General features: G+C 35.6%; 2 protein-coding genes across 2 annotated transcripts; both read left to right on the plus strand.

The window, feature by feature from the left end:
• Positions 1–257: 257 nt before the first annotated feature.
• Positions 258–3232, plus strand: LOC101222981 (protein MITOFERRINLIKE 1, chloroplastic). Its single transcript, XM_004148761.3, is given in 4 exon segments — positions 258–619; positions 622–1443; positions 1446–1608; positions 2724–3232. Coding segments are annotated over 3 exon segments (1170 nt in total). The 5' UTR covers positions 258–417; the 3' UTR covers positions 1592–1608; positions 2724–3232.
• Positions 3233–8781: 5549 nt separating this feature from the next.
• Positions 8782–11244, plus strand: LOC116404439 (L-type lectin-domain containing receptor kinase S.6-like). The gene is given in 3 exon segments (XM_031886825.1): positions 8782–9632; positions 9635–10630; positions 10633–11244. Coding segments are annotated over 3 exon segments (2079 nt in total). The 5' UTR covers positions 8782–8854; the 3' UTR covers positions 10938–11244.
• The last annotated feature ends 13070 nt before the right edge of the window (positions 11245–24314 follow it).

Raw genomic sequence — 24314 nt, forward strand, 5'->3', positions numbered from 1 at the left:
AAGTAGGATGGCATAAATCAATTTTTTTTTCTTTAAAGAGAAAATTGTGAAAACTCAATCAGCCCAATTTTGAGTAACGAAGTGGTTAAAGAGAGATGTTATGGCCCAATATAATAGAATTGGACTGTTCATATTTTGGGCCCATATGCATCAGCCCAGCCCAAGAAACGGGGAAAGTAGATGATTCCTGGTTTAATTACTTTAATAATTGCAAATGGTTAATTTTTGTTATAATATAATGAACGCATGATCCAGAAGGTCAATGTGTCGCGAGGTTGTCCAGCGGCCACGGCGGCAAGCTTAGAGACTCTCCTTCAACAAAGTTAAATTAACTAATCTATACTTTATATAACTCACCCATCTCCATTTTCCGATTACCCTCCATTTCCCGGCGAGAGCTCAGTCATAATCTGAGTGATGGAAACCAGGCTCTCCGCCGCTCTCGGCCTTCCCTCACCGGATGCCGTTTGTTATCCTTCTCTCTTCGAATTCCCCACTCTATTCTCCAACTTTGATTCATTTTTCGCCGGAAATAAACCCTCCAAAGATCGGAATCACTTCCCTCTTCCGTTTTCTTCATTATCCTTATCCACAGAGGAGCAAGTTTTCACCCCAAATCCCCCAATTGGGTCAAACCCGTCTCTAAAAGCAACCCAAAAATCCAATCCCTTATGAAGAATTTGTCCGTCCTCGAACGGGCAGTCGTCGGCGCCGCTGGTGGTGCCATGGCCGGCGCCTTTACTTACGTGTGTCTTCTTCCACTTGACACCATTAAAACCAGGCTACAGACAAAAGGGGCTTCAGAGATTTACAAGAACACGTTCGACGCTGTCGTCAAGACCTTTCAATCCAGAGGGATTCTCGGCTTTTACAGCGGCATTTCGGCAGTAATCGTCGGTTCGGCGGCTTCTTCCGCCGTTTATTTTGGGACTTGTGAGTTTGGTAAGTCGATTTTGTCGAAATTTGATTATCCTTCTCTGCTTATTCCTCCAACTGCTGGGGCTATGGGAAATATCATCTCCTCAGCTGTAATGGTGCCGAAGGAATTAATTACTCAGAGAATGCAAGTTGGGGCTAAAGGGAGATCTTGGGAAGTTTTGCTTCAGATTTTAGAGAAAGATGGTATAATGGGTCTTTATGCTGGTTACTTTGCTACATTGCTTAGGAACTTACCTGCTGGGGTTTTGAGTTACTCTTCGTTTGAGTATTTGAAAGCTGCTGTTTTAAGCAAGACGAACAGTGACAAACTTGAACCAATTCAGAGTGTTTGTTGTGGAGCATTGGCAGGTGCTATATCGGCTACTCTTACAACACCTCTTGATGTTGTGAAGACAAGGTTGATGACTCAGGTTCATGGGGAGGCTGCAAACAAAGTTTCAGCTGTAATGTACAGTGGGGTGTCGGCTACAATTAAGCAAATATTGCAGGAAGAGGGGTGGATTGGATTAACCGTGGGATGGGTCCTAGAGTTCTTCACAGTGCTTGCTTTGCTGCAATCGGCTACTTCGCTTTTGAGACTGCGAAACTTGCTATTTTGGATCATTATCTTAGACAGAAGGAGGCTTCAGAATTGGCTTCTGCTTCAACTTGATTCGCATTGTATCTCAGGTGACCACAAAAATGTCTTTACCCTTTTGGAGTGTTTATTGATTATGTGCAGTTTGTAATGTTTTCATTTAGGATAGAGGAACTGAAGATTGCTTAACCTGATAATAATCAATCAAGCTTCTCTTTTTTATCTTCTCCCTAAGCACTTGGAACGGTTGTAGAAAGGATGATCCGATCCTCCATTTCTTGATCTTAAATGGAGGTCTTCTAGGTCTTTAATTCAATCCCATTAAATTCAACAGGGTGAAGATCCTGATCCATCTTGGAAACCTCCAGCTGGAACTGATGCTCCCCCACTCTGTAATATCCAACATAAAACAAATGTGGTTGCTGTTTCTTAAACTAAAACCAGTTTTTGTACTTTGAGATATGTTGCTAAGGCTCTGAATAGGTTCTGAATAGGCTCCAGAGGAACTGTTCCTTGTGAGCTACCTTTCAATAGGCGATATGTATGTATCTGATGATTTCTCGATATGATTTCATGCCATAATCTTTTCTTGATATCTTTTTGTTAGAATGGCCTTTTTCCATTGATACATTAATTAGAAATCCATGAGCTCTGTGAAGTCAATAGTACACTCCAAGTTGAAGTATCTTTTAGTTATGTTAGGGGAAGAGAAGTGAACTCTGTTTGAAATCTTTTGTGAAAGTCGTGGGGTAGAGCATTTTATGGATTGTCCATCTTTCATGTTGGAAGTATGAATCTTAGTGGAAGGTGTTATTATCTTCATTTGACTGTCTCATTCTCCGATAGCCTGGATTTCTGGAAGAGTATAAATTGTGAATGTATGCTATTTTGGATACCGCCATAACAAATTGCGTTACTTTACTTTCCAAGTCAATAAGTGAAAACAGTGCTCAGTGTAAACCATTAAAGCCAAAACTTTGCTGCAGTAGAAATAGAGCTATACTAGAAGATAGCATTTTAGGATTGACGATCATTTTGTTCCCAGCCAAGAAAACCCCTGGATTGTAGTAATGTTACTTGGTCATCAACATTTTGAACTCCATGTTTCTGTTCTACTGCACAACACCTAGCTTTCTGCTTTTCTATCAATATAAGAACAAACCAATTCACTATTGAAATGTGATCATGTACATTCTTACAACTGCAGGAATGAACATTTAAAGCCCTTCAGGATAGTAGAGACTGCTAAGAAAGACCTGAAATGGACTTCTCAAAGGCAGCTAGTGAGGTAGGCGATAGGCAGTTTTAAGAGGTTTACTACGTACGGCAACAACTTTTCTCTCCCATGTGTATGTTGAAATAATTTTTCTTTTCATTGTCGGCTTAATTTTACTTACATAATTGTTGGTCGAGAGTTTCAAGTTTGAATCTTGGCAGATAATAAATAGTTTTGTGTATTCATTTACTAGGAAGTTGAGTTGATACAGAGAACAGTCTGTTTCACAGCAGAATGCGATTGATGTTGAATAATATAGTATATCCTTCTCTCATGAAGGTCCAAGTTGAATGAATGTTGCTAGCTATGGTTTGACCCTTGAAAAAAAAAAAGTCTGATCAGATCTCAGATTGTGATTGTGTCTTGCAGTAAGCCTTTACCCTCTTTTTATATTATCATGATAAATAAATAAATGAGGAAAAACATGGGTTTTTTCTTTTCTTTTCTTTTGTTGTATTTGACAGTGACCGAATTACTTTAATTTAATAGATTAGAATATAGAAAGATTCTTTAGGTGAATCTTGAGAGCCCCTCATATCTTTCATGCATAATATGTAATATGCAAATTCTTCACTCTTTTTCTCTTGAAATATTTTTTTAAAAATACATTTTATATGTTATATATTTGTGATGAGAATGTAATGTATGGACATGTATGTATCTTAGGAGTATTATACTTTAATATTTAATGGAGCTCGTTTTGATGTGTCTTGCTATTGCTACTACGGTGGAGCTTACGAACATAAAAAAACGAAAAGAAGAGCCAGTCATTGACTACATCAATCGATTGAAAGCTCTAAGCATTGATTGCAAAGACGACTCACTGAACCGTCGACCGTAGAAATGTGCACCCAAAGCATGTACTAGGGACTTTTTTACATTGTGCAGGAAATAAAGCTCCACGCATTTGAAGAGTTAGCAACGATCGTTCCTACTAGAAGTGGGATCTGACGACGGAAGTAAATGGTCGCTTGTTCTTAGTAGAAGTTGGATTGTTGACGGTAAAGCATAGCGAATGTACCTAATGTTCCTACTAAAAGTGGGATCTGATGACAAAGTAAATGTTCGATCTTTCCTAGTAGAAGTTGGATCGTTGACGCGGCGAGTAGAAGGAAAGTGTCTAATTGTTTCTACTAGAAGTGTGATATGATGGAAAAGTAAATGTTCGATTGTTTCTAATTGAAGTTTGATTGTTGACGGGAAAGCAGAGTGAATGTGCTCGATCATTTCTTCTATGAGTGGGATCTGACATGAAAGTAAATGTTTGATCGTTCCTAGTAAAAGTTGTATCGCAAAATTTCTTTAGCTCCATCAGTTTCTTCAGTCATGTCATCCAAAAGTTTAGATTGAATCCAATTCTAAGCATAAATGAGTGCCTCTACAGTTTGGGGAGTTAATGGACTTCAAAAAGAATCTAACACCAGTTCTTCGGTGCTAAAGACTGATTTAGATGATACGGTTGATATAGCAAATCTAAGTATTCATCTTTTATACAAGTCTCTAGATAACAAGCTACCTCTGTTTTAGCATCATCTAGATCGGGTTTATTGCTTTGTTTAAATCTATCATGAATAGTTACACGTTCCTTATAAGATTCACTATATGAGATATAAGATAGTTGACTTTGACTTTGAAAGCCAAATCAGCTGAAAGATTTAGATGATTGTGTTTGTGAATATTTTTCTTTTGACATTGACATTCTCTTATAATAATCATCACACAATTGATAAAATACTTCTTCAACCTTATTCGTCCATTTCTTTTTGTACAATCTTTCTCCAAAAATTCATTAAAACAATAGTTCACATAAATCATTGTGTACTAATTAAGGTAAAAAACTACATAAACATATAATAATAAATTGGTTTTCTCACTCGTAGTTATACCCCAATACTTGTTGAACTTTGTCTGCATGCTTAATGTCATTTGACTCAATAATGCATTATCGTACAATGAGTATTCAAGAATTATTTTTTGGATCTAACAAAGTTCGTGATGAAATATGTTTGAAGTCACAAACATAGATATAGAAAACTTTAATTACAAACACTTTTGCATTATTCCAATCTTCAGCAGTAGGAATATCATCCTTTAGTAAATAACTAAGGTCATGTTCCTCTAATCTTTCAAATGTTTTTTTGACACTTAATTGCTCCATCCAACATAGTAAAAGTTGAATTTCATCGTGTTGGAACATCCATTTAGAAAGACAATTTTTTGTTGACATCTTATCTTCTTTAGCAAAATCTTTAAATATTTGCAATCTTGCAGGAGATGACCTAACATATTCACTTGCATCAATCATTTCTAATTCGAATGATATAGACATGCAAATATTTTAAAGCATCAGTAACAATTAAACTAAGGATATGAGCATAACATCTATCTTGAATAAATTCACCATCCAACACCAATCCATTTATGCCTCTAAACTTTTTAACCAAATATGAAATGACTACATCATTTGAACTCGCATTATCAACTGTTAGAGTAAATAGCATGTCAATGTATCAGCTTTCTAAGCACTTTTCAATGACTCTACCTATTGTTTCTCCTTTATGATTAATTATTTGACAAAAGTACAAAATTCTTTTGTGCAAGTTCTAATCATCAACAATGAAATGAGTTGTTATAACCATATAATTAATATTATGCAAAGAAGTTCATGTATCAGTTGTTAAACAAACTTTTTAGTCACTTCGAGTTAATGTACTTTTTAACTTTTTTTTTTGTTCCTCATATACATTTGAAAACAATCATTTACAACGGTTACTCTTGATGGAATCACAAACTTTGGATTTAATGTGCGACAAAATTGATGTAATAATTCATTTCTTTTCCTCACATCGTAGTTCTACTTAGGGATGTTCAAATAACCCGACAACCGGAACAACCATGACTACCCAACCTAAATTGATGAAATAATTATTTTCTTTTTCTCCACGTCTACTATTGTTTAGTCTTCAACAAATACAACATCTTGACTTCTTATGAGTTTTTTCTTAATTGGATCATATAATCTATAAGCAAACTCATCTTGGCCATAGTTGAGGAAACATACATGATTTAGTTTTGCATCAAGCTTTGATCTCTCATCTTTAGGTATATGAACAAAAGCTTTACAGCCAAAAGACATGTAGATGATTGTAAGATATATCCTTATCTGACCATATTCTGTTTGGAACTTTTGATCTTAATGAAACACATGGCGTGAGATTCAAAACATGTACAACTATATTTAATGCTTCCCCCAAAATGATTGTGGCAACCGTGACTCATATAATAAGCATCTCACTTTCTCAACCAATGTTCTGTTCAATCTTTCGGCTATCCCATTTAATTGTAGGATTTTAGGAGGTGTCTTTTGATGTTGAATGTCATGATTTCTGCCATATTCATCAAAAGGTTCACAATACTCACCTCCATTATCAATTCTAATGCACTTAATCTTTTCACCAATTTCTCTATAAAAAAACATGAAATTGTTTAAATGCTTGCAACACTTGATCTTTAATCTTCAAGACGTAAACCCATATTTTTCTTGAATAATCATCAATATATATCACAAAATATGATGCACCCCCAAGTGACTTTGTTTTCATGGGACCACACACATCAGAATGTACCAACTCTAGTACATTTCGCTTTCTTGAATGATAAGATGATTTAAAGGTAACCCTTGTTTGCTTTCCTGCCAAACAATGAGGACATCGTTTTAGAGGTACGAGCACTCTTTAAATCAGGAAGATGATATTTCTTGGTTAAAATCTTTAAACCCTTCTCACTCATATGACTAAGTCTCTTATTCCATAGTTCAACATTCACTTCATCATTTACTTTATTTATATTAGAATCCATGATTTTAGCATCCATGTAGTATATTGAAAAAAATTTATGTCCATTTGCTACGGTAGAACCTTTAGTAAGCTTCCATATGCCATTATTGAAGGTATTGCAGAAACCTTCGTCATCAAACTTACTTGTAGAAATCAAGTTCATACGAATATCATAAATATATTTCAGATTTTTCAAAACCAGCCTATAACCATTTCTGTTCTTTAAGTATACATCTCCGATACAACTGCATTTGCTGATCCATCATTGTCCATCCTAACATTGCCAAAACCACCAAGAGTATAGGATGCAAAAAATTCCCTATTAGAAGTAGCATAAACTAAAATACCATTACCAATCACTCAACTGTTCTATTATGTGGTAAGATTTACAACATCACCATCAGACAAGATGAAAACATCTTAAGTGGCTACAATGATTGTGTATGCACCAACGTCATTGTCATTCTTGTTTTTCTTGCCCTTATGATTTTTACTGTCTCTTTTCATTTTCCATAATACTTCTTTATATGCCCTTTTTCATGGCAATAGTGACACTCAAGATTTGCAAACTGATCACTCCTGCATTTGCTTTTGTTATTACCTCTCGAACCTTTACTTTTACTCCTCTCTCTCTTTTTAGTAACTAGAACATCTGGCTGTGAAGAATTTTCTGAGACTTTCTTCTCATCTTCTCTTTCAACACGCTACTTTATACTAAGTCCATACTTAGTACACCATTTGGAGCTAAGTTCGATAAGGAAGTTCTAAATATTTTTCACGAGTCTGACAATGTACCAAGAACCATAACCCATATATCTCATCCTTAAACTTGACATTCATCCTAGATAACTTATTCAAAATATCTTGGAATGTATTCAAGTGATAAAACATAGGCGCTCCATCTTGATACTTGAACTTCATCACCTGTTTAATCAGAAACATTTTATTATTACAAGTTTTAAGGGCACATAGAGATTCAATCTTATTCCACATAGTTCGTGCATGAGTTTCTTCACAAATATGGTTTAGAAAATTATCTTCTACCCATAACCTCGTAAACCCAACACTTTCTTATAATATAATTCACTTTCTATATCAGTTTTTTCGTTAGGCTTCTTATCAGAAAAAACTGGCCGAAGGTGCAAGTGATCTTTTACATACAATATATCTCCCATTTTTCTTTTTCATACTTGATAATTTGACTCATTAAGACTAACCATCTTATCTGAACTAGTATCCATATTCAACACCAGGCAATTTCAATTAAATCACAATTAATTAACTTGGCTCTGATACCACTTTGTTGGGATAAACACCTTTAACTTGGATCAATTATCCCACTCTTGTGTGAATATGTTAGCATACTCGTCAACAATAATAACAAAAATAATTAAAATATTGACATAATGAATTTCACGTGGAAAAACTCTCTCAATGTGATGAGTAAAAAACCACGGAGCAAAGTCAAAATCTACAGTATAATCTTTAATGGGTACAACTAGAAGCAAATATCTCGAGAATAGTAATCCTGACAACAAACGACAATAACAATGAAAAAAAATAGAAAGATCTCATAATATGTGGTAGCTAACTGTCTACCTGAATATAGATAGCTCCAAACGAAATCTCCATAGTTTAGAATGAAGACCCTCGTGCCAAGAACATAGTGTCAAAATTTCATCTTGATCAGATCACGAGTCAATCCCAAATGGGTGAAGAATGGAACTGCATGAAATTTTCTTTTTCTATTTTGGGTTAGGTTGAGTTGAATTTTTTTTATGTTTTCTTGGAATTGAGTTGAGTTCTGGTTATATTTTAAAAAAATTGGGTTGATTAAACTAAACGAGTATTTATAATATTATTAAAATATAATAAATATTTTAATTCTTACTTATTATTGTGAATTTTATAATAGATACGTTTTATAAAATTTTAGTTATTAGAGAAATTTAAGTGTTGTAATCAAATAAATAATATAGTTGAAAGAAAGAAAATAAAAGAAACAAATAATGGGATTGTGAATTTGAGTGACCCCAACAAAAAATCTCCCCTTCTTCTATACTATGAAACATGAAGTGATGAATTTCCCGCTCTTAGTGGCGGTGGCGGCGGACGGCGGACGGCGGACATTTGTTGTATTATTTAAACAGTTCTTTGTTTCCGTCACAAACCACTGCGTAACAACTTCGCATTCCAAAACCCAATTCCTGTTCTTCCTATTTTACAATGTCAATGAACTTATCTCTTCCGATCATCATCTTGATCTTCTTCTTGTTTCTCTCCCATTTCCCCTTTCTTTCCCTTTCTTTTCTCCTTAATCAGAACATCACCCTCTCCGGTGATGCCCATCTCAGAAACAACGCCATTTTTCTCACTCAAGAACGCGACTGCCTTTCCCTTTCTCCAAACTCCTCTTCCTCTGCCTCCGGCTTCGGCTCTGCCGTCTACGTCAATCCCGTTCGCTTTCTTGATTCCTCCACCAATTCTTCTGCTTCTTTCTCCTCTCGTTTCTCCCTCTCCATCCTCCCCACCCCTCTCTGTTCTTTCCCCGATGGTTTCGCCTTCCTCATTGCCTCCGATCCCGAATCTTTTACCCTCTCCAACAGCCATATACCCCTTCCCAACCCCTCTCATAGCTCCCCTTTCTCCTTCATCGCTGTCGAATTCGATACCAACTTCGACTCTAATCTTGGCGACATTAATGACAACCATCTCGGTCTCAATGTCAATTCGCCCACCTCTTTGACCTCTGTGGATTTTCGATCTCATGGCATTGTTCTCAAAAATGGCAGAAAGATTACTGCTTGGATTGAGTATCGAGATGACTCCAAAACGATTCGGGTTTGGGTTGGTTATTCGCAAACGAGACCTGTGAATCCTCTTTTAGCTGCACCGATGGATCTTTCTAAGCAATTTAAGGAGTTTATGTATGTGGGATTCTCTGCTTCCAATGGGCAGGGCTCTGCTCTTTTCATTGTTGATCGTTGGCAGTTCCGAACTTTCGGTTGCTTCCTTCTTTGAGTCCTGTTGATACCATTAATGAAGGAGCTGGTTGTTTTATGTGTTCGTCGGAGGATTTGAATTCTGATAACAGTCGTTTTGTTGATGCTAGTGAACGGAGGAAGAAGAGTGGCGAAATGAGTCTTGTATTTGGAGGTTTGGCTGCATTTGCTTGTTCTGGTGCTTTAATACTTGGTTTTGTTAGTTATACTTTGATAAAGAAGTTGAGAAGTAGAGTGTGTAGAGGAGAGATTGATAGAACTTGTCTTGTTAAGATGAATAGAATTCCTACAAGATTGTCTCTTGGCGAAATAAAGTTAGCTACAATGGGGTTTAATCAAAACAGAGTTGTTGGGGAAGGTGGTTCTGCTACTGTTTACAAAGGTTCTCTTCCTTCAGGTGTAGAAGTGGCTGTTAAACGTTTCGAGCAAGGTATGGCGAATAACCGTCTACCCAATCCTTTCGCAACGGAGTTTGCAACGATGGTGGGATGTTTACGACACAAGAATTTAGTTCAGCTTCATGGATGGTGTTGTGAAGCAAATGAATTAGTGCTTGTTTATGAGTACTTAGCCAATGGAAGCCTTGCCAAACTTCTTCACGAGACGTCTCCCAATTCACAATTTGTAATTCCATGGAAGAAAAGGGTTTCCATAGTTCTTGGAGTTGCTTCTGCATTGACATATCTTCATGAAGAATGTGAGAGACAAATTATACACAGAGATGTCAAAACTTGCAACATTCTGCTTGATGCAGACTTGAACGCGAAACTCGGTGATTTCGGTTTAGCAGAAGTGTACGAACACAGTTCGTTGACAAGAATAGCAACCATTCCAGCTGGAACAATGGGGTATCTGGCACCCGAATACCTTTACTACGGCGTTCCCACCGTGAAAACCGATGTTTACAGCTTTGGTGTGGTGATCCTGGAAGTTGCATCGGGTAAGAGGCCCGTAGATGAAGGCGGGATGGTGCTTGTGGATTGGATTTGGGTTCTATGGGAGTGAGGAGCCTGATAGAAGCAGCTGATCCAAGGCTGATGGGAAATTACGATGTGGTAGAAATGGAGAGAATGTTAATGGTGGGACTTTTTTGTGTACATCCAAATAATGAGAAGAGGCCAACTGTGAAAGAAGCAGTAAGAATTCTGAGAGGGGAAGCACCACTTCCGGTACTGCCATTAAGAAAACCAATGGTGGGTATTAGGCCTATTTTATCTGATGATTTTGAAGACTTAGAGAATCCTTGTTCGGATTATATCGCTTTCGAGGAACCGGCGTGGATGACTCCCAAAAGTGAGTTTGGTTAGCTGCTCCGACGTCGGGGAGATTGCAATGACTGAGTTCAAATGTTGGAAATGAAGAAGCTGCAGTTACGAGGTTTAGGTTTGTGTGGTCAATGTTTAATAATAATAAAAATAGGAATTTGTTTGTTATTAGAATGATATGGTTTCAGAGATGAATATGGTTTCAGAGATGAATATGGTTTCAGAGATGAATATGATGTTAGATTTGTTGTAGGCACCAAATTTAGAACTGAATTTATTCATGAAATATTAGAAAGAAAACAATATCACAACCATTAGAAGTAGTCAAACTCCCTTCTCTTTCTTTTCTCTCTTCTGTCTCTTTGCTTTTACTTTAGAAATGAAAGAAAAAGAAAGAAAGGTATAAATAATTAAGGGTAAGATATGTAGGCGTCATGACTGCGTCTCCATGACTTAGTTATGCAAAAATTTTTTAGTCTTCAAAAGTCAAGCAATGGTGCAATTTGGAGTGATTCATCTTTTTTCTTTCACCCTTTTTCTATGTTTTGAAAATATTGAACAACTCCCCCACTCCCACTCTCACTTTAAAGCATACAAAAAGAAAGAAAGAAAGAAAGAAAGAAAGAGGGAGGGACCAAAATCTAATTCCATCATTATGCGTAACTTTATAGACTTTGCATCATATTCTAAATTTTAATTCAATATTCTAATTATTGTGGAAATACTATGTCTCTCTTTTCTTTTTACCTTTTCACCTAAAACCCCCTTTTCTCATTTTCTAGAAACAACCAAAGCTTTCTTCCAACTTTCTCTTCTTACCTCCAAATGATTTTGAACCACTTTTCTTATTTTCAATTTATCTAATATTTAAATTTACCTTTTTAAATACAATTAAGTTATTTTGTGAAAATTTATCATTTTAAACCTTATTCGGGGATCATTTCGATTTTCACTTTTTAAAATTAATCAAAGTTCCCTATTTTCATTCAATTCTTTGTATCTTATTTATTATAGCCAAATTTCAAAATCAAAAACAAATTTTCTAAAACTGTTTTTTTCTTGTTAACAAAATTTAGCTTGTTTTTTAAAACAATGGTAAAAAAAAAAAAATAAAATAAAGGGTAATCGTAAATTTGTAATATGGATATTATATTAGTTATGTTTGTAATTTTCGTAGAATGTTCCTATATATGATAATATTTTAAATTTAATTGTCATATTTGTAAATTTTTTAATAAAAAAAATATTTATAAATTTAATTTAAAATAAAGTAAGCATCAAAGACGGGTCATAAATAAATTAACATGTAACTTCTTTTCAATTTAATAATGTCGTTTTTTCCTCATATATACTTAGTTGGTAACTAGGAAGTAATTCATTCATCTTAAATAACCAAAGAAAAATCAAATTAAATTTCTAATAATGCAGTTGTTAATTTATATATATATATAATATACTCACACTTGTGGATAAATTAAAATGTTATTACTATTAATCAAAGACTAATTTTGAAAACAAATCATAGTTTATGCCAAAAGATAATGCTGCTCTTTTGACTTTGTGTTTTTAATTGCTAGCTCTTTGCTTGGCACTCATTTTACAAATTGTTTTTTTTTTCTTTCTTTTAAAAGAATTTATCTTTTCAAGAAATTATTATTTTCTCCTTATCGAAGCCCCGAAAATAAATATAAGCATCAAATTATAAATCAATAATAAAAAAAAAATGACAATGACAATGAGATTCTTTTTTATATTATTTACTTGAAATCACTTGAATATTATTGACAACTGTTATATTAATCGTGTTTACTTTACTTACATAAACAATAATATAATTACACACATTATATTTACCCCATAAATCTTTTGCACGTCTTTAATCAATTAAAAACACATCATCTAATTAATAAAATAAAGACATGAAGAACTATTTATTTTTATTTAAAATCTGCCAAATTTTTATCTTAGCGGCATTTAAAAAGATCCATTAGTACTAAAAGATCAAATAGCAAACCAATTAAAGGAAAAGGTAATCAACAATTTTAATCAAATGACCAATTATTAGTAAGAAATAGTAATTGTGTCAAATCCGTGAGCTAAGTTTCATATAAATAATATGGGTTAATAAGCAAGAAAATGTATAGAATTAGAGAGAATTGATCATAAGAGAGTTGGTTTAATATGGTGGTATTATTATGAGAGCAATTTTTGGATATATACACCAAGTCCAAGAATGTTTGAATTGGTACAGAATGTGCAAGAATTATTGAGTAATTAAGAGAAAATTAATTAGTAGTAATTGAAGAAAAGATGGAATTAGTTAGGGTTTACAAAATTTGGGTCTATAGTAAAGAGGGGGTAGAGGAGTCTTGAAAATGGGAGGAAGAGGATACAACATTGATTCAGGATATACGAATGGTTCTAAATTCGAGTTTGAACTTGAACTTGAATTTGAACTTGATAATCCTCCATTATTATTGTTATTGGGATCAATAAAAGAGGATTCAAGAAAAGGGTAAGCTACCATTCCCGTTGCCGCCTCTTCCCAGCCGCCGTAATCGTGAATACTCAATTCTCCTTCTGACGTCGAGGGTGCCAGCGGCGTCGATGTGAAATCGTTTGGAGAAACAGGCGGAGAGAAATGGGGGTTGGTGAGAGTATCCCCATAGGCACATATTCATCCCGCGGGGTATTGGAGGAAGACGAAGGGTGGTCCGTGATGGATCCACCCGATGATCCGCTGCCGAAGAGGAGTTGTTCGACCATATATCCGAAACCATCGGGTTCTTCCACTTCAATCGTCTTGGCTCTGGTGGCCCTCGGCGGCTGTGGCGGCGTCTTCAATTTTCGCTTTCTGGACTTTGGTGAATTCAACATCCTTATCTGTCTAATTTCTTCCAATTTCCAACTTTCTCATTCTTTATAATATAATTGTAATACCATCACTTGTGCATTCCTTTACCTTCAACATTTTCTAAATAATATTATTATTATTTTCTTCATTTTCATACTTTTATTTCACCTAAGTTTAATTTTCATGGTGAACAACTTAATTATTATCGGCATCTATATTTATATAAAAAAAAATCGATAAAAAAAAATGCAATTTTCTAAGTAGATTTTATTTGGTATTTTTATAAAAGTAATAATATTTTTACTTGTAAGTTTTGTGTTTAATAGTTTGTTGTTGGATATGTATTTATCCATATTCTTTGTCAATTATCTTTTAATTTATTTGAGTATTAAAATTTGAATATTTAAATTTGGACAAAAAAAAATACACATGTCAAATTTTATGATCATTAAACTATGCTTATATTGGCTATTGGTCATTAAGTTAATTAACTTTCAAATTATTAGTATAAACAATTATGATGTAGAATTCAAGTTAATTAAATTAACTCAGTTAACTATTTCATTATAGTTAATTTAATTCCCTTCTGAAGCCAACTATCCTTGTGTGAGGTTCAAATTTCAAATTTGAAACAAGATCAGAATGGGAGTTTTTGTCCCTTTTAATAAAAACTTGTATATGAATGAAATAGAATTTAATATTTAAAATTTAGAAACTAAATTAATAGCTTTTTTACTGTACATGTTTTGGTTCTTATCGTGGTTATGATAATAAAGGTTGTAGGTTCAAATTTTCGTTAGAATAACTTAAATAAAAAAGTTTAAATAAAGAAGTTAAAATGAACATGTTAAAATGAACATAATTCAATTGATATAAAATTAGAGATTTGATTCTCTCTCTTTACATTATCAAAATTAAAAAAAATGATGAAATAACATAAGTAACGAAAACTTAGACATGTATGAACAACACTTAGATGCATCTGTCTTCGTACTTTTGTCAACACACAAAAAGAATTTAAATAACTTTATATGAATTTTGTTGTGCAAATTTCTTTTTATTTTATTTATTTATTCGAATTATTATTATACAAAACTTTATAAGGGTTAGAATTTAATTTATAAAAAAATCCCCTCCTTCCCAAATCTTAGAAGATTCAATCTTTTTTGGGATTTTAGAAGATTGGGTCATTTTACTTGCTGGTTGACCTAAACTACAACTTGGGGCCACCGGGTATATAGCTATATTTTGTAAATTGTTTCAGAATGGTTCATTTTTCTCAACAAAATAATATATTATAATTTAAATTTTTTATAAAAAAATATTAATTTAAATTTAAATGTAAATATCATGTTAAAAGTAATAATAATTGCCCTATAACAAACATATACCTCCATTTTAAATGTATATAACAAAAAGAACAAAAATGTAAATTGTGGATGTTGGGAATTTGGAAAACCATGTTGCTGGAGGGTATAAAACTCTCATGGATGCCCTTTGTTTAGGTATCCAAAACTCATTGGATGCCATCACTAGGAGATGTTCATGAATGTTTGGATGTCAGGGGATCTTGCTACTTCAAACAAACCGATACACAAATGTGAAACAAATGACTCCTAAGATTCTTCATTATTTATACACCAAGTAGCTAATGATATGTAACTCATGTTGGTGTGATCATACCAAGACACTAATGTATTTGATTCCACAAATACTTCGAATATATTTGGGGGAGGGAGGAAAATTCCATGAATACTGAATGCATTTGGGAAGAAAAGAGTTACCGAAAAAAGGATTATGACAAGAGTTATATGTGTTTGAGGTTGGTAGTGTTATTATAGTATGTGTTTGGGGGACGGATTATGATAGTATGTTATGATAAATATGTTTGGAGGAAAGATATTATTGTTGTAGTATTATGATATGCATTTGGGGAAGAGTTATTGATTGTAGTGTTATTATAATGGTTTGGAAAGAGTTATGTGTGTAGTATTATGATAAGATGAAAGTGTAGTATTGATGGTAAAGAATGAAAGTGGAAAATTTGTAGGGTTTGAGAAGATGGAGTAGAGAAATTTGTAGGATTTGAGAAAATGAAGTAAGGAAAAATTTGTAAGGTTATGAGAAGATGAAGTAGGGAAATTTGTAAGATTATTTAACTTTAATTCCCATTTTGCAAATCCTTGACTTAAACCTTTCCTAATCCCTTAAATCCCACTCCAAACACACCCTTCATAGTTAAGGATGTCTTACCAACTACACATTGCATAAATATGAGCATGTAGATTCCTTTATTTCTCATATGTCACTGTTCCTTACTCCCACATCTTTGCAAGTTCCTTTATTTCTCACATGTCACTTCCTCTTTTCACTATCTCTAACTCCCACATCTCTTCTATGTCACTATTTTTCACTCCTGATTATAATAACACTTTTTATAGTGATAAAAAAAAAAAAAAAAGAAACAAGTAAAAATATGCAAAAAAAAAAATATTGTACTCATCCTTAAACATCAAGGAAAGTGATCCTTCGGTAGGCACTCTTTAATCTTGTAGTCTTTTCTTTTTCTCCTTCGTCTCCAACCATTACTTGTGTGATCTACTCAATTAAAATCAAACCAGGGTGAATAAAATTTAGGGTTTGCAGGTAAGAAAGAGAGAAAGAAAGGTGTGCAGGAATTAAAAGAAAGGAGAGAGAATTAAAAACCATAAAGAAACTTTAGGGTTTGCAGATAGCAAAGAGAGAAAGGAAGGCGTGTGCAGGAATTAAAAGAAAGGGAGAGAAAAGAAAGGAGATACCTGCAACCAAGAAGAAGAGACGGGCTTCATCTCCTCCAAGTTCTTCATTGCAAGGTGTCTTTACCCGTTTAGGCCACTAAGTGTGAGATTTAGGAAGAGTCGTTGAAGTCCAATTGGTTTAGATTTATTATGAGATTTACTACAGATTTTATTGATATTTGTTGTATATTCTCCTAAAATACAGCGCTTAAAATTGAGATCTAAATTTAATTACCTAATATATTTCTATTATCATTACTTTCTCAAACAAAACTTAAAAAAAAAAAAAAAAAAAAAGTTATGATTTTAATAGATATAACTTTCAAAAGCATATGGATATAGATAATTATTTTTTCTTGGTTTATCTATTATATGGAAATGGTGAAATTAATAACAAAAGAACATAGTCAAAGAAGAGAAAAATGGAATTAATTGTTGGGAGGAAAATGATTGGGTGGCGTAAAACTGGGGAGTACTGTTTGAAACGCGGCGGAATTTCCGTATTCAGCGTACGAAATGGCGACGGCGGAACTTTGAAGTTGGGAGCGGATGGTGGGGGGAGCGACGGAGGATTAAGAAGAGAGTATAAGGGTAATGCCGGGGCGAGTAAAATCATTGGGAGGGGGTGAGAGGTGAAGGCGGCGTTGTGACTGACAATTACAGGGTATATAGGTGGGGGATGATTGGGGTCGCCAGTGAGGAGTTGGACGATGTAGGTGAAGTCTACGGAAGTTTTTACATTAATCTTCGGGTCCATCTCGTACTTGTATCTTATGACGGGTGCCAGTGGCGGCTTCTTGATAGTTTGGAATCCTTAGAGATTTGAAGTACTTGTTTTCTTCCTTCCCTCCCAGGATAACTCATTATTAATTATTTCTTTCTCTAACTTTAATTTCAACTCAAACCAATTATTTATATTCTTCCTAATTATTATTTGTTGGTTCCTACATTTTAGATCCCATTTCTGTTACTCTGTTTTTATTTTTAATTTGATTTTCTCCTATTTTTTAATTGTTCAATTATTTTTAAATATTAATTAACATGAGTTAATATTAAAGATGTGAAAAATCAACCAATACGAAAACTAAATTGAAACAAAGTTTAGGATAATTCTTTACTTTTTTTTAAACTTTAAATATTTAAACCTATTTTGAAATTTATTACTCATTAAATTGAATTGTTGGGATCAATCCGTGTGATTTAAAATGATTTTTATAATAGGTTATCTAGTAGAAAAATGATAAAAATTTAGACTAAGGCACATCCCCAAGTGCACCGATTTTTACACATCATACTCACCTCACATGTTAAAAAATAATTAAAATACTTTTCTTAAAATTTAAAGTAATTTTGAAATAACATAAATAATGGTTGGACAAGGTGGTGAATATACTTCAATAATTACTAATTTATTTTTAAAATGATGTTTACGTGAAAATGAATATTTGTTTAAATTTTTTGATTTTGTTTAATAGAATCTCAGGTTTATTATATTTAATAAATATTTTCAAGGATGAAGAATAATTTCTTAAATTTAATACTATCATTATAAACTTAACTTTCCCTCTTTCTCTATACATACACACACACACATATATATATGATTACATTAGCTACTGTGTCATGCTGATCTGGTATGGATGTTTAAATAAATGTTGAGGAAAAGGTTAAAAAGAAGAAGTATTATTGTTGGGGTTTTTTTAACCATTCTTTGAAGACATTAACTACTCCCACTTGAAGCCATATACCAAAAAGTTGAATTACTATACTCTATTCTAGTACATTCATTGTATTACTAACATTTTTAAGACTTCTTCCATCATAATAAAAAATATTAAAAATGTGGAATATATATGGTCTTATGGCTGTAATTTATAATTTTCAAGTTCAAATTATCTTCAACATCATTTTCATAAATAAAGTTAAGAAACCCATGTTGAATAAGAAATTTTGAGACCAATCACAAGTTGCCACATCATTTATTAAGTTAATGATGAAAAGTACAAATAATTAAATTTGGGGACTAATTAAAATTGACACATGCTCCAAATTAAAGAGTTAAAATAAATAAATTGGTCATTCTAAGAATGCCACATGTTTTCATATTAATCGTTGGATTAAGTTAATCATTTTAGTTCAATTAAATATTATTTACTTGGACTAAGTTCAATTAAGCCAAAAAATAAGCTTAATTGAGCCCAAAGACTAAATATAACCTAAGTCCATATGGTTGAGCCCATGGGTCTGGTCCATGGACCAACCAGGTTCAAACCCATAAAGCCCCACATGAACTCTATAAATAGAGGAATTCTCCTCATTTGTAGGTTGGAAAATTTTGACTCTAGAAGATCCAGAGAGAATTCTTCCAAAAGCTAGAAGACTCCCTAACTTCTGAAGTTGACCACCTCGAAGATTGAAGCTGTTTTGAAGATACAAACTTTCTTCCAAGACTCCAACTTCAAGAACATCACGTGCTCCGCTTCCTCAAATCAAGCGTAAGCATTCAACCAACTTGAAGAACATCACGTGCTCCGCTTCTCCAAATCAAGCGTAGACGTTCAACAAACTTCAAGAACATCACGTGCTCCGCTTCTCCAAATCAAGCGTAGACGTTCAACAAACTTCAAGAACATCACGTGCTCCGCTTCCTCCAAATCAAGCGTAGACATACAGTTGAGAGAGAATCAGAGGATCAAATTCTAGAGATTGAACCGCATCGCATCAAATCAACAAAAATACAACATCAACCCAAGTTCAAGTCCACGAATTAAATTTCTCCGGAAATCTCGTGCGAACAAATTGGCACGCCCAGTGGGACCATCTCTACCTCTCATCTCTCTCTCATCATCTAGATCTACAAGCAAATCAATGGCATCAAAGAAAGCTGCATCCAAATCTTCAGCTGCAAGCGACACCTACACGGGACCTATCACCCGTAGTCGTTCCAAGGGGATCATCCAAGGGCAAGACCAAGGTTCCGCCATCGCGCAGAGCATCCTGAAGCAATTGATGGAATCTCCTAAAGCTGGAATTGTCATCAAGGAAAATCCTCTATATAATGATTATGATTCTGCCTCTAGCAGGTCACTGAAAGAAGCACACCCAGATGTGATGTCCGTCATGATGGCTGATGTAGCAGTCGAGACTGCCATGGCGGAGATGGAGAGAAAAATTAATCTCCTGATGAAGGTTGTTGATGAACGAGACCACGAAATTGCAGCTTTAAAGGAGCAGATGCAGACTCGTGAAACTGCTGAATCGAGTCAAACTCCTGTCGTTAAAGTTGATGACAAAGGGAAGAACGTGGTACAAGAAAATCAGCCACAACAACAATCAACTTCTGTGGCTTCTCTCTCGGTTCAACAATTACAAGATATGATCACAAGCTCCATCAGAGCACAATATGGAGGCCCATCTCAGACTTCTTTCATGTACTCTAAACCATACACCAAAAGAATCGACAACTTGAGAATGCCGCTTGGATATCAGCCTCCAAAATTCCAGCAGTTTGACGGAAAGGGCAATCCAAAACAGCACGTTGCTCACTTCGTCGAAACATGTGAGAATGCAGGATCAAGAGGAGATCAACTAGTCAGACAATTTGTTCGAAGCTTGAAAGGAAATGCTTTTGAATGGTATACTGATCTGGAGCCAGAAAGCATTGAGAGTTGGGAACAACTAGAAAAGGAGTTTCTCAATCGCTTCTACAGCACCAGGCGTACTGTAAGCATGATGGAGCTTACAAATACGAAACAAAGAAAGGGAGAACCAGTCATCGACTACATCAATAGATGGAGAGCTCTAAGTCTTGACTGTAAAGATCGGCTCACCGAACTGTCGGCTGTAGAAATGTGCACCCAAGGCATGCACTGGGGACTCCTCTACATTTTGCAGGGAATAAAGCCCCGCACATTTGAAGAACTGGCAACTCGAGCTCATGATATGGAGTTGAGCATCGCCAGTAGAGGAACTAAAGATTTTCTTGTTCCTGAAGTAAAGAAAGATAAGAAAGAGATGAAAGGTGCTGAAAAGATAGTGAAAAGCACGCGAAAGAATCTATGGTCGTAAACACAACCCCGCTGAAATTCTCCAAAGGAAAGGAAGCGAGGGTTGAAAAGAAGGATGATGGAAGCGAAAGGCGACGTCTGACTTTAAAAGAAAGGCAGGAAAAAGTTTACCCATTTCCTGATTCAGATATCGCTGACATGCTAGAGCAACTACTAGAGAAGCAGCTGATCCAGCTGCCAGAATGTAAACGACCTGAGCAAGCAGGAAAGGTAGATGATCCCAATTACTGCAAGTATCATCGGGTCATCAGTCATCCAGTAGAGAAATGCTTCGTGCTGAAGGAGCTAATTCTAAGGTTGGCTCGTGAGAAAAGGATTGAGCTAGATTTGGAGGAAGTAGCTCAAACAAACCACGCTGAAGTGACGATAATGTCTGAGGCTTCTTCGTCGAGATTGATTTTTGAGCAAAGGAAAAGCTTGGTCCAGTTCGGGACCTTTGAGCCTATAGTTGTCCAATTCTTTCAGGAAATCTCATACGAGGATCCTCAAGGAGAGAAAAGACCAATTGAAGAAGACGATGAAGGGTGGATAGTGGTGACCCACCGAAAGAAAAGACAGTCGATCCCGACCCAAAGAGAGTCTCGCTCTTACCAAAACTATAGAAGAGGAAATAAGACTCAAAAGAATAAGAAAAAGAAGAAGACTCATAAGCTTAAGCTCGTACATAATGAAGACATGAATTTCTCTCGACCTCAACGCTTAGTGACCTTGGCAGACTTCCTTCCAAAAAGCTTCCTTTGTGATCATCAGGATGAAGACCCAGAAGTCGTTGCGTGTCATGCTATCAACACAACGGAGGAAGAAATAATCCCTCCAAGATCACTAGAAGGAGAGGGAGTATCAAAAGACCTTTCAAGGTTTAATGTAGAGGATCTATTATCACTTCCTCAAGAGACCAAAACCATCCTTATTGATGCATTGCTAAATTCAAGAGCATCAAGTTCGAGTACTCCGACTATGACATATGAGAGTGGTTCTTATTGTATGTCTATAGACTTCTCAGATGAGGATTTGTTGTTGGGATCTAAACTTCATAATAGACCTTTGTATGTTTCTGGATACGTTCGAGAACAGAGAGTCGATCGAATCCTCATTGATAATGGCTCAGCTGTCAACATAATGCCAAAGTCGACTATGTGGCAATTAGGCATCTTGATGGACGAGCTCTCAAATAGCAAGCTAGTAATTCAAGGTTTTAACCAAGGTAGCCAAAGAGCAATAGGCATGATACGGTTAGAACTCATAATTGGCGACCTAAAGGCCAGTGCATTGTTTCATGTCATAGACTCAAGGACTACTTACAAGTTGTTACTAGGGCGTCCTTGGATTCATGGAAACGGAGTAGTAACTTCAACACTGCATCAGTGCTTCAAATTTTATCAGGACGGTGTAAAGAAGGTTGAAGCCGACTCTAATCCATTCTCAGAAGCTGAGTCTCACTTCGCAGATGCAAAGTTTTATTCAAAGAATAATAATATTTTAGAAGTTTTGCCTGCAGAAACCCCTCTTACAAAAGGAGAAGATAATTCACAATGAAATCACTCGCAACCACAGAACCACATGAAAGTGCGAGAACCTTTAACTCTGGAAAGGGTGAAGCATACACTCGCAGCACAAAGGGTATGATCTTGAAGGATGAAAATGCTGCAAACACACCAGTTTTGCGTTATGTCCCTCTGTCAAGGCGCAAGAAAGGCGAATCACCATTCATGGAGTCTCCAAAAGGTTTGAAAGTTGGGACATCGAAATCATAAAAGAAAGCTTCACTACACCACTAACTAAGATAGCGAAGCAGAGGTAAAGGTAGATCTGGTGGAAGCAAACTTGCCCCAAAGGCGAACGAAAGACGGATTCGACCCCAAGGCTTACAAATTGATGGCGAAAGCAGGTTATGACTTCACAGCTCACACCGAGTTTAAAAGCTTGGAAATTCATGACCGACCTGAGCTCTCCTCAACTCAAAAGAAGCTTCTACGGGAAGGACATTCTATACCCGTGTCGAGAAAAGGACTCGGATACAAGTCGCCAGAACCGATCCGTATAACTAAAAAGGGGAAGGAAAAAGTGGTTGACATCAATCATATAACTATAGAGGAGGATGACAATACTGACGTAAAAGAAGGTGATAATCAGAGAATCTCAGTATTTGATCGAATTAGACCATCTGTTGCACGTCCCGTAGTATTTGAAAGGCTAAGCATGACAGAGGCAGAAAGAGAAAGGCTCCAGTCAGTACCAAACCTTGAGAGACATTCGGTCTTTCGAAGGCTAACTACGACTCCCATAAAGGAAGAAAGCACATGCCATGCCTTGACAACTACAAGACCATCAGCCTTTGAAAGGCTAGGTGTGTCTAAAAAGAAAAATGTACAAGCACCCCGTGCTCCGATTTTTAATCATCTCGGGGATAAAGGATCACACGACAACATTGATTCCAACATAGATACAAAGAAGAAGGAACCAATGTCTCGTGTGAAAGTTTGGCGTCGAATTAAGCATACAGATGTCGATAATTATCGTAGTAAGAAGTTTCCTTGCGAGACAAAGGAAAATGGAGAAATTCATAGCAACGTTCCTTCTCGCATGAAAAGAAAAACTTTTGTTACTCTCAATACAAGTCAAGGTTCGTTAAAGGTAAAAAGACATGATGTTATACTAACGAATCCTGAAAAAGAAGGGTCGGAACAAGGGGAAGTGAAACTTCATGTCATCACATCACCATTATTGAGGAATCAGAGACTGGAACTCATGAAGAAGACGCAGAAAATGCCCCACAAAGTTTAGAGGATGGTGGTCAATCTACTGTAGACGAGCTAAAAGAGGTGAACCTTGGTACAATAGAGGAACCACGTCCGACTTTCATTAGTGCGTCCCTCTCTAACGAAGAGGTGGATAAATATATGAGTTTGCTCACCGAATACAGGGACATCTTTGCGTGGTCGTACAAGGAGATGCCAGGACTTGACCCAAAAGTAGCAGTCCATCATCTTGCAATTAAACCCGGATATCGACCGATTAAACAAGCACAACGACGTTTTCGACCGGAGCTTATCCCTCAAATCGAGGTGGAAGTCAACAAGTTGATCGAAGCAGGATTCATTCGCGAGGTCAAATATCCAACGTGGATAGCAAACATTGTCCCTGTTAGAAAAAAAATGGACAACTTCGCGTTTGTGTAGACTTTCGCGATCTGAATAATGCATGCCCTAAAGATGATTTTCCCTTGCCCATCACCGAAATCATGGTTGATGCAACTACTGGACACGAGGCGTTGTCGTTTATGGATGGGTCGTCTGGATATAATCAAATACGGATGGCCCTCTCAGATGAAGAAATGACAGCTTTCAGAACTCCAAAGGGAATATACTGTTACAAGGTGATGCCCTTTGGATTGAAAAATGCCGGCGCTACTTATCAACGTGCCATGCAGAAAGTGTTTGATGATATGTTGCACAGGTATGTTGAATGTTATGTTGATGATCTTGTAGTCAAAACAAAGAGACGACAAGACCATTTGAAGGATCTAAAAGTCGTGTTTGATCGCTTGCGAAAATATCAGCTAAGGATGAACCCTCTCAAGTGTGCGTTTGGTGTAACTTCAGGAAAATTTCTTGGCTTCATTGTAAGGCATCGAGGGATCGAAATAGACCAGTCCAAGATTGATGCCATTCAGAAGATGTCAAGACCTAAAAGTTTGCATGACCTAAGAAGTCTCCAAGGA

The sequence above is a fragment of the Cucumis sativus genome, chromosome 6, assembly GCF_000004075.3.
Source record: "Cucumis sativus cultivar 9930 chromosome 6, Cucumber_9930_V3, whole genome shotgun sequence".
Lineage (NCBI taxonomy): Eukaryota > Viridiplantae > Streptophyta > Magnoliopsida > Cucurbitales > Cucurbitaceae > Cucumis > Cucumis sativus.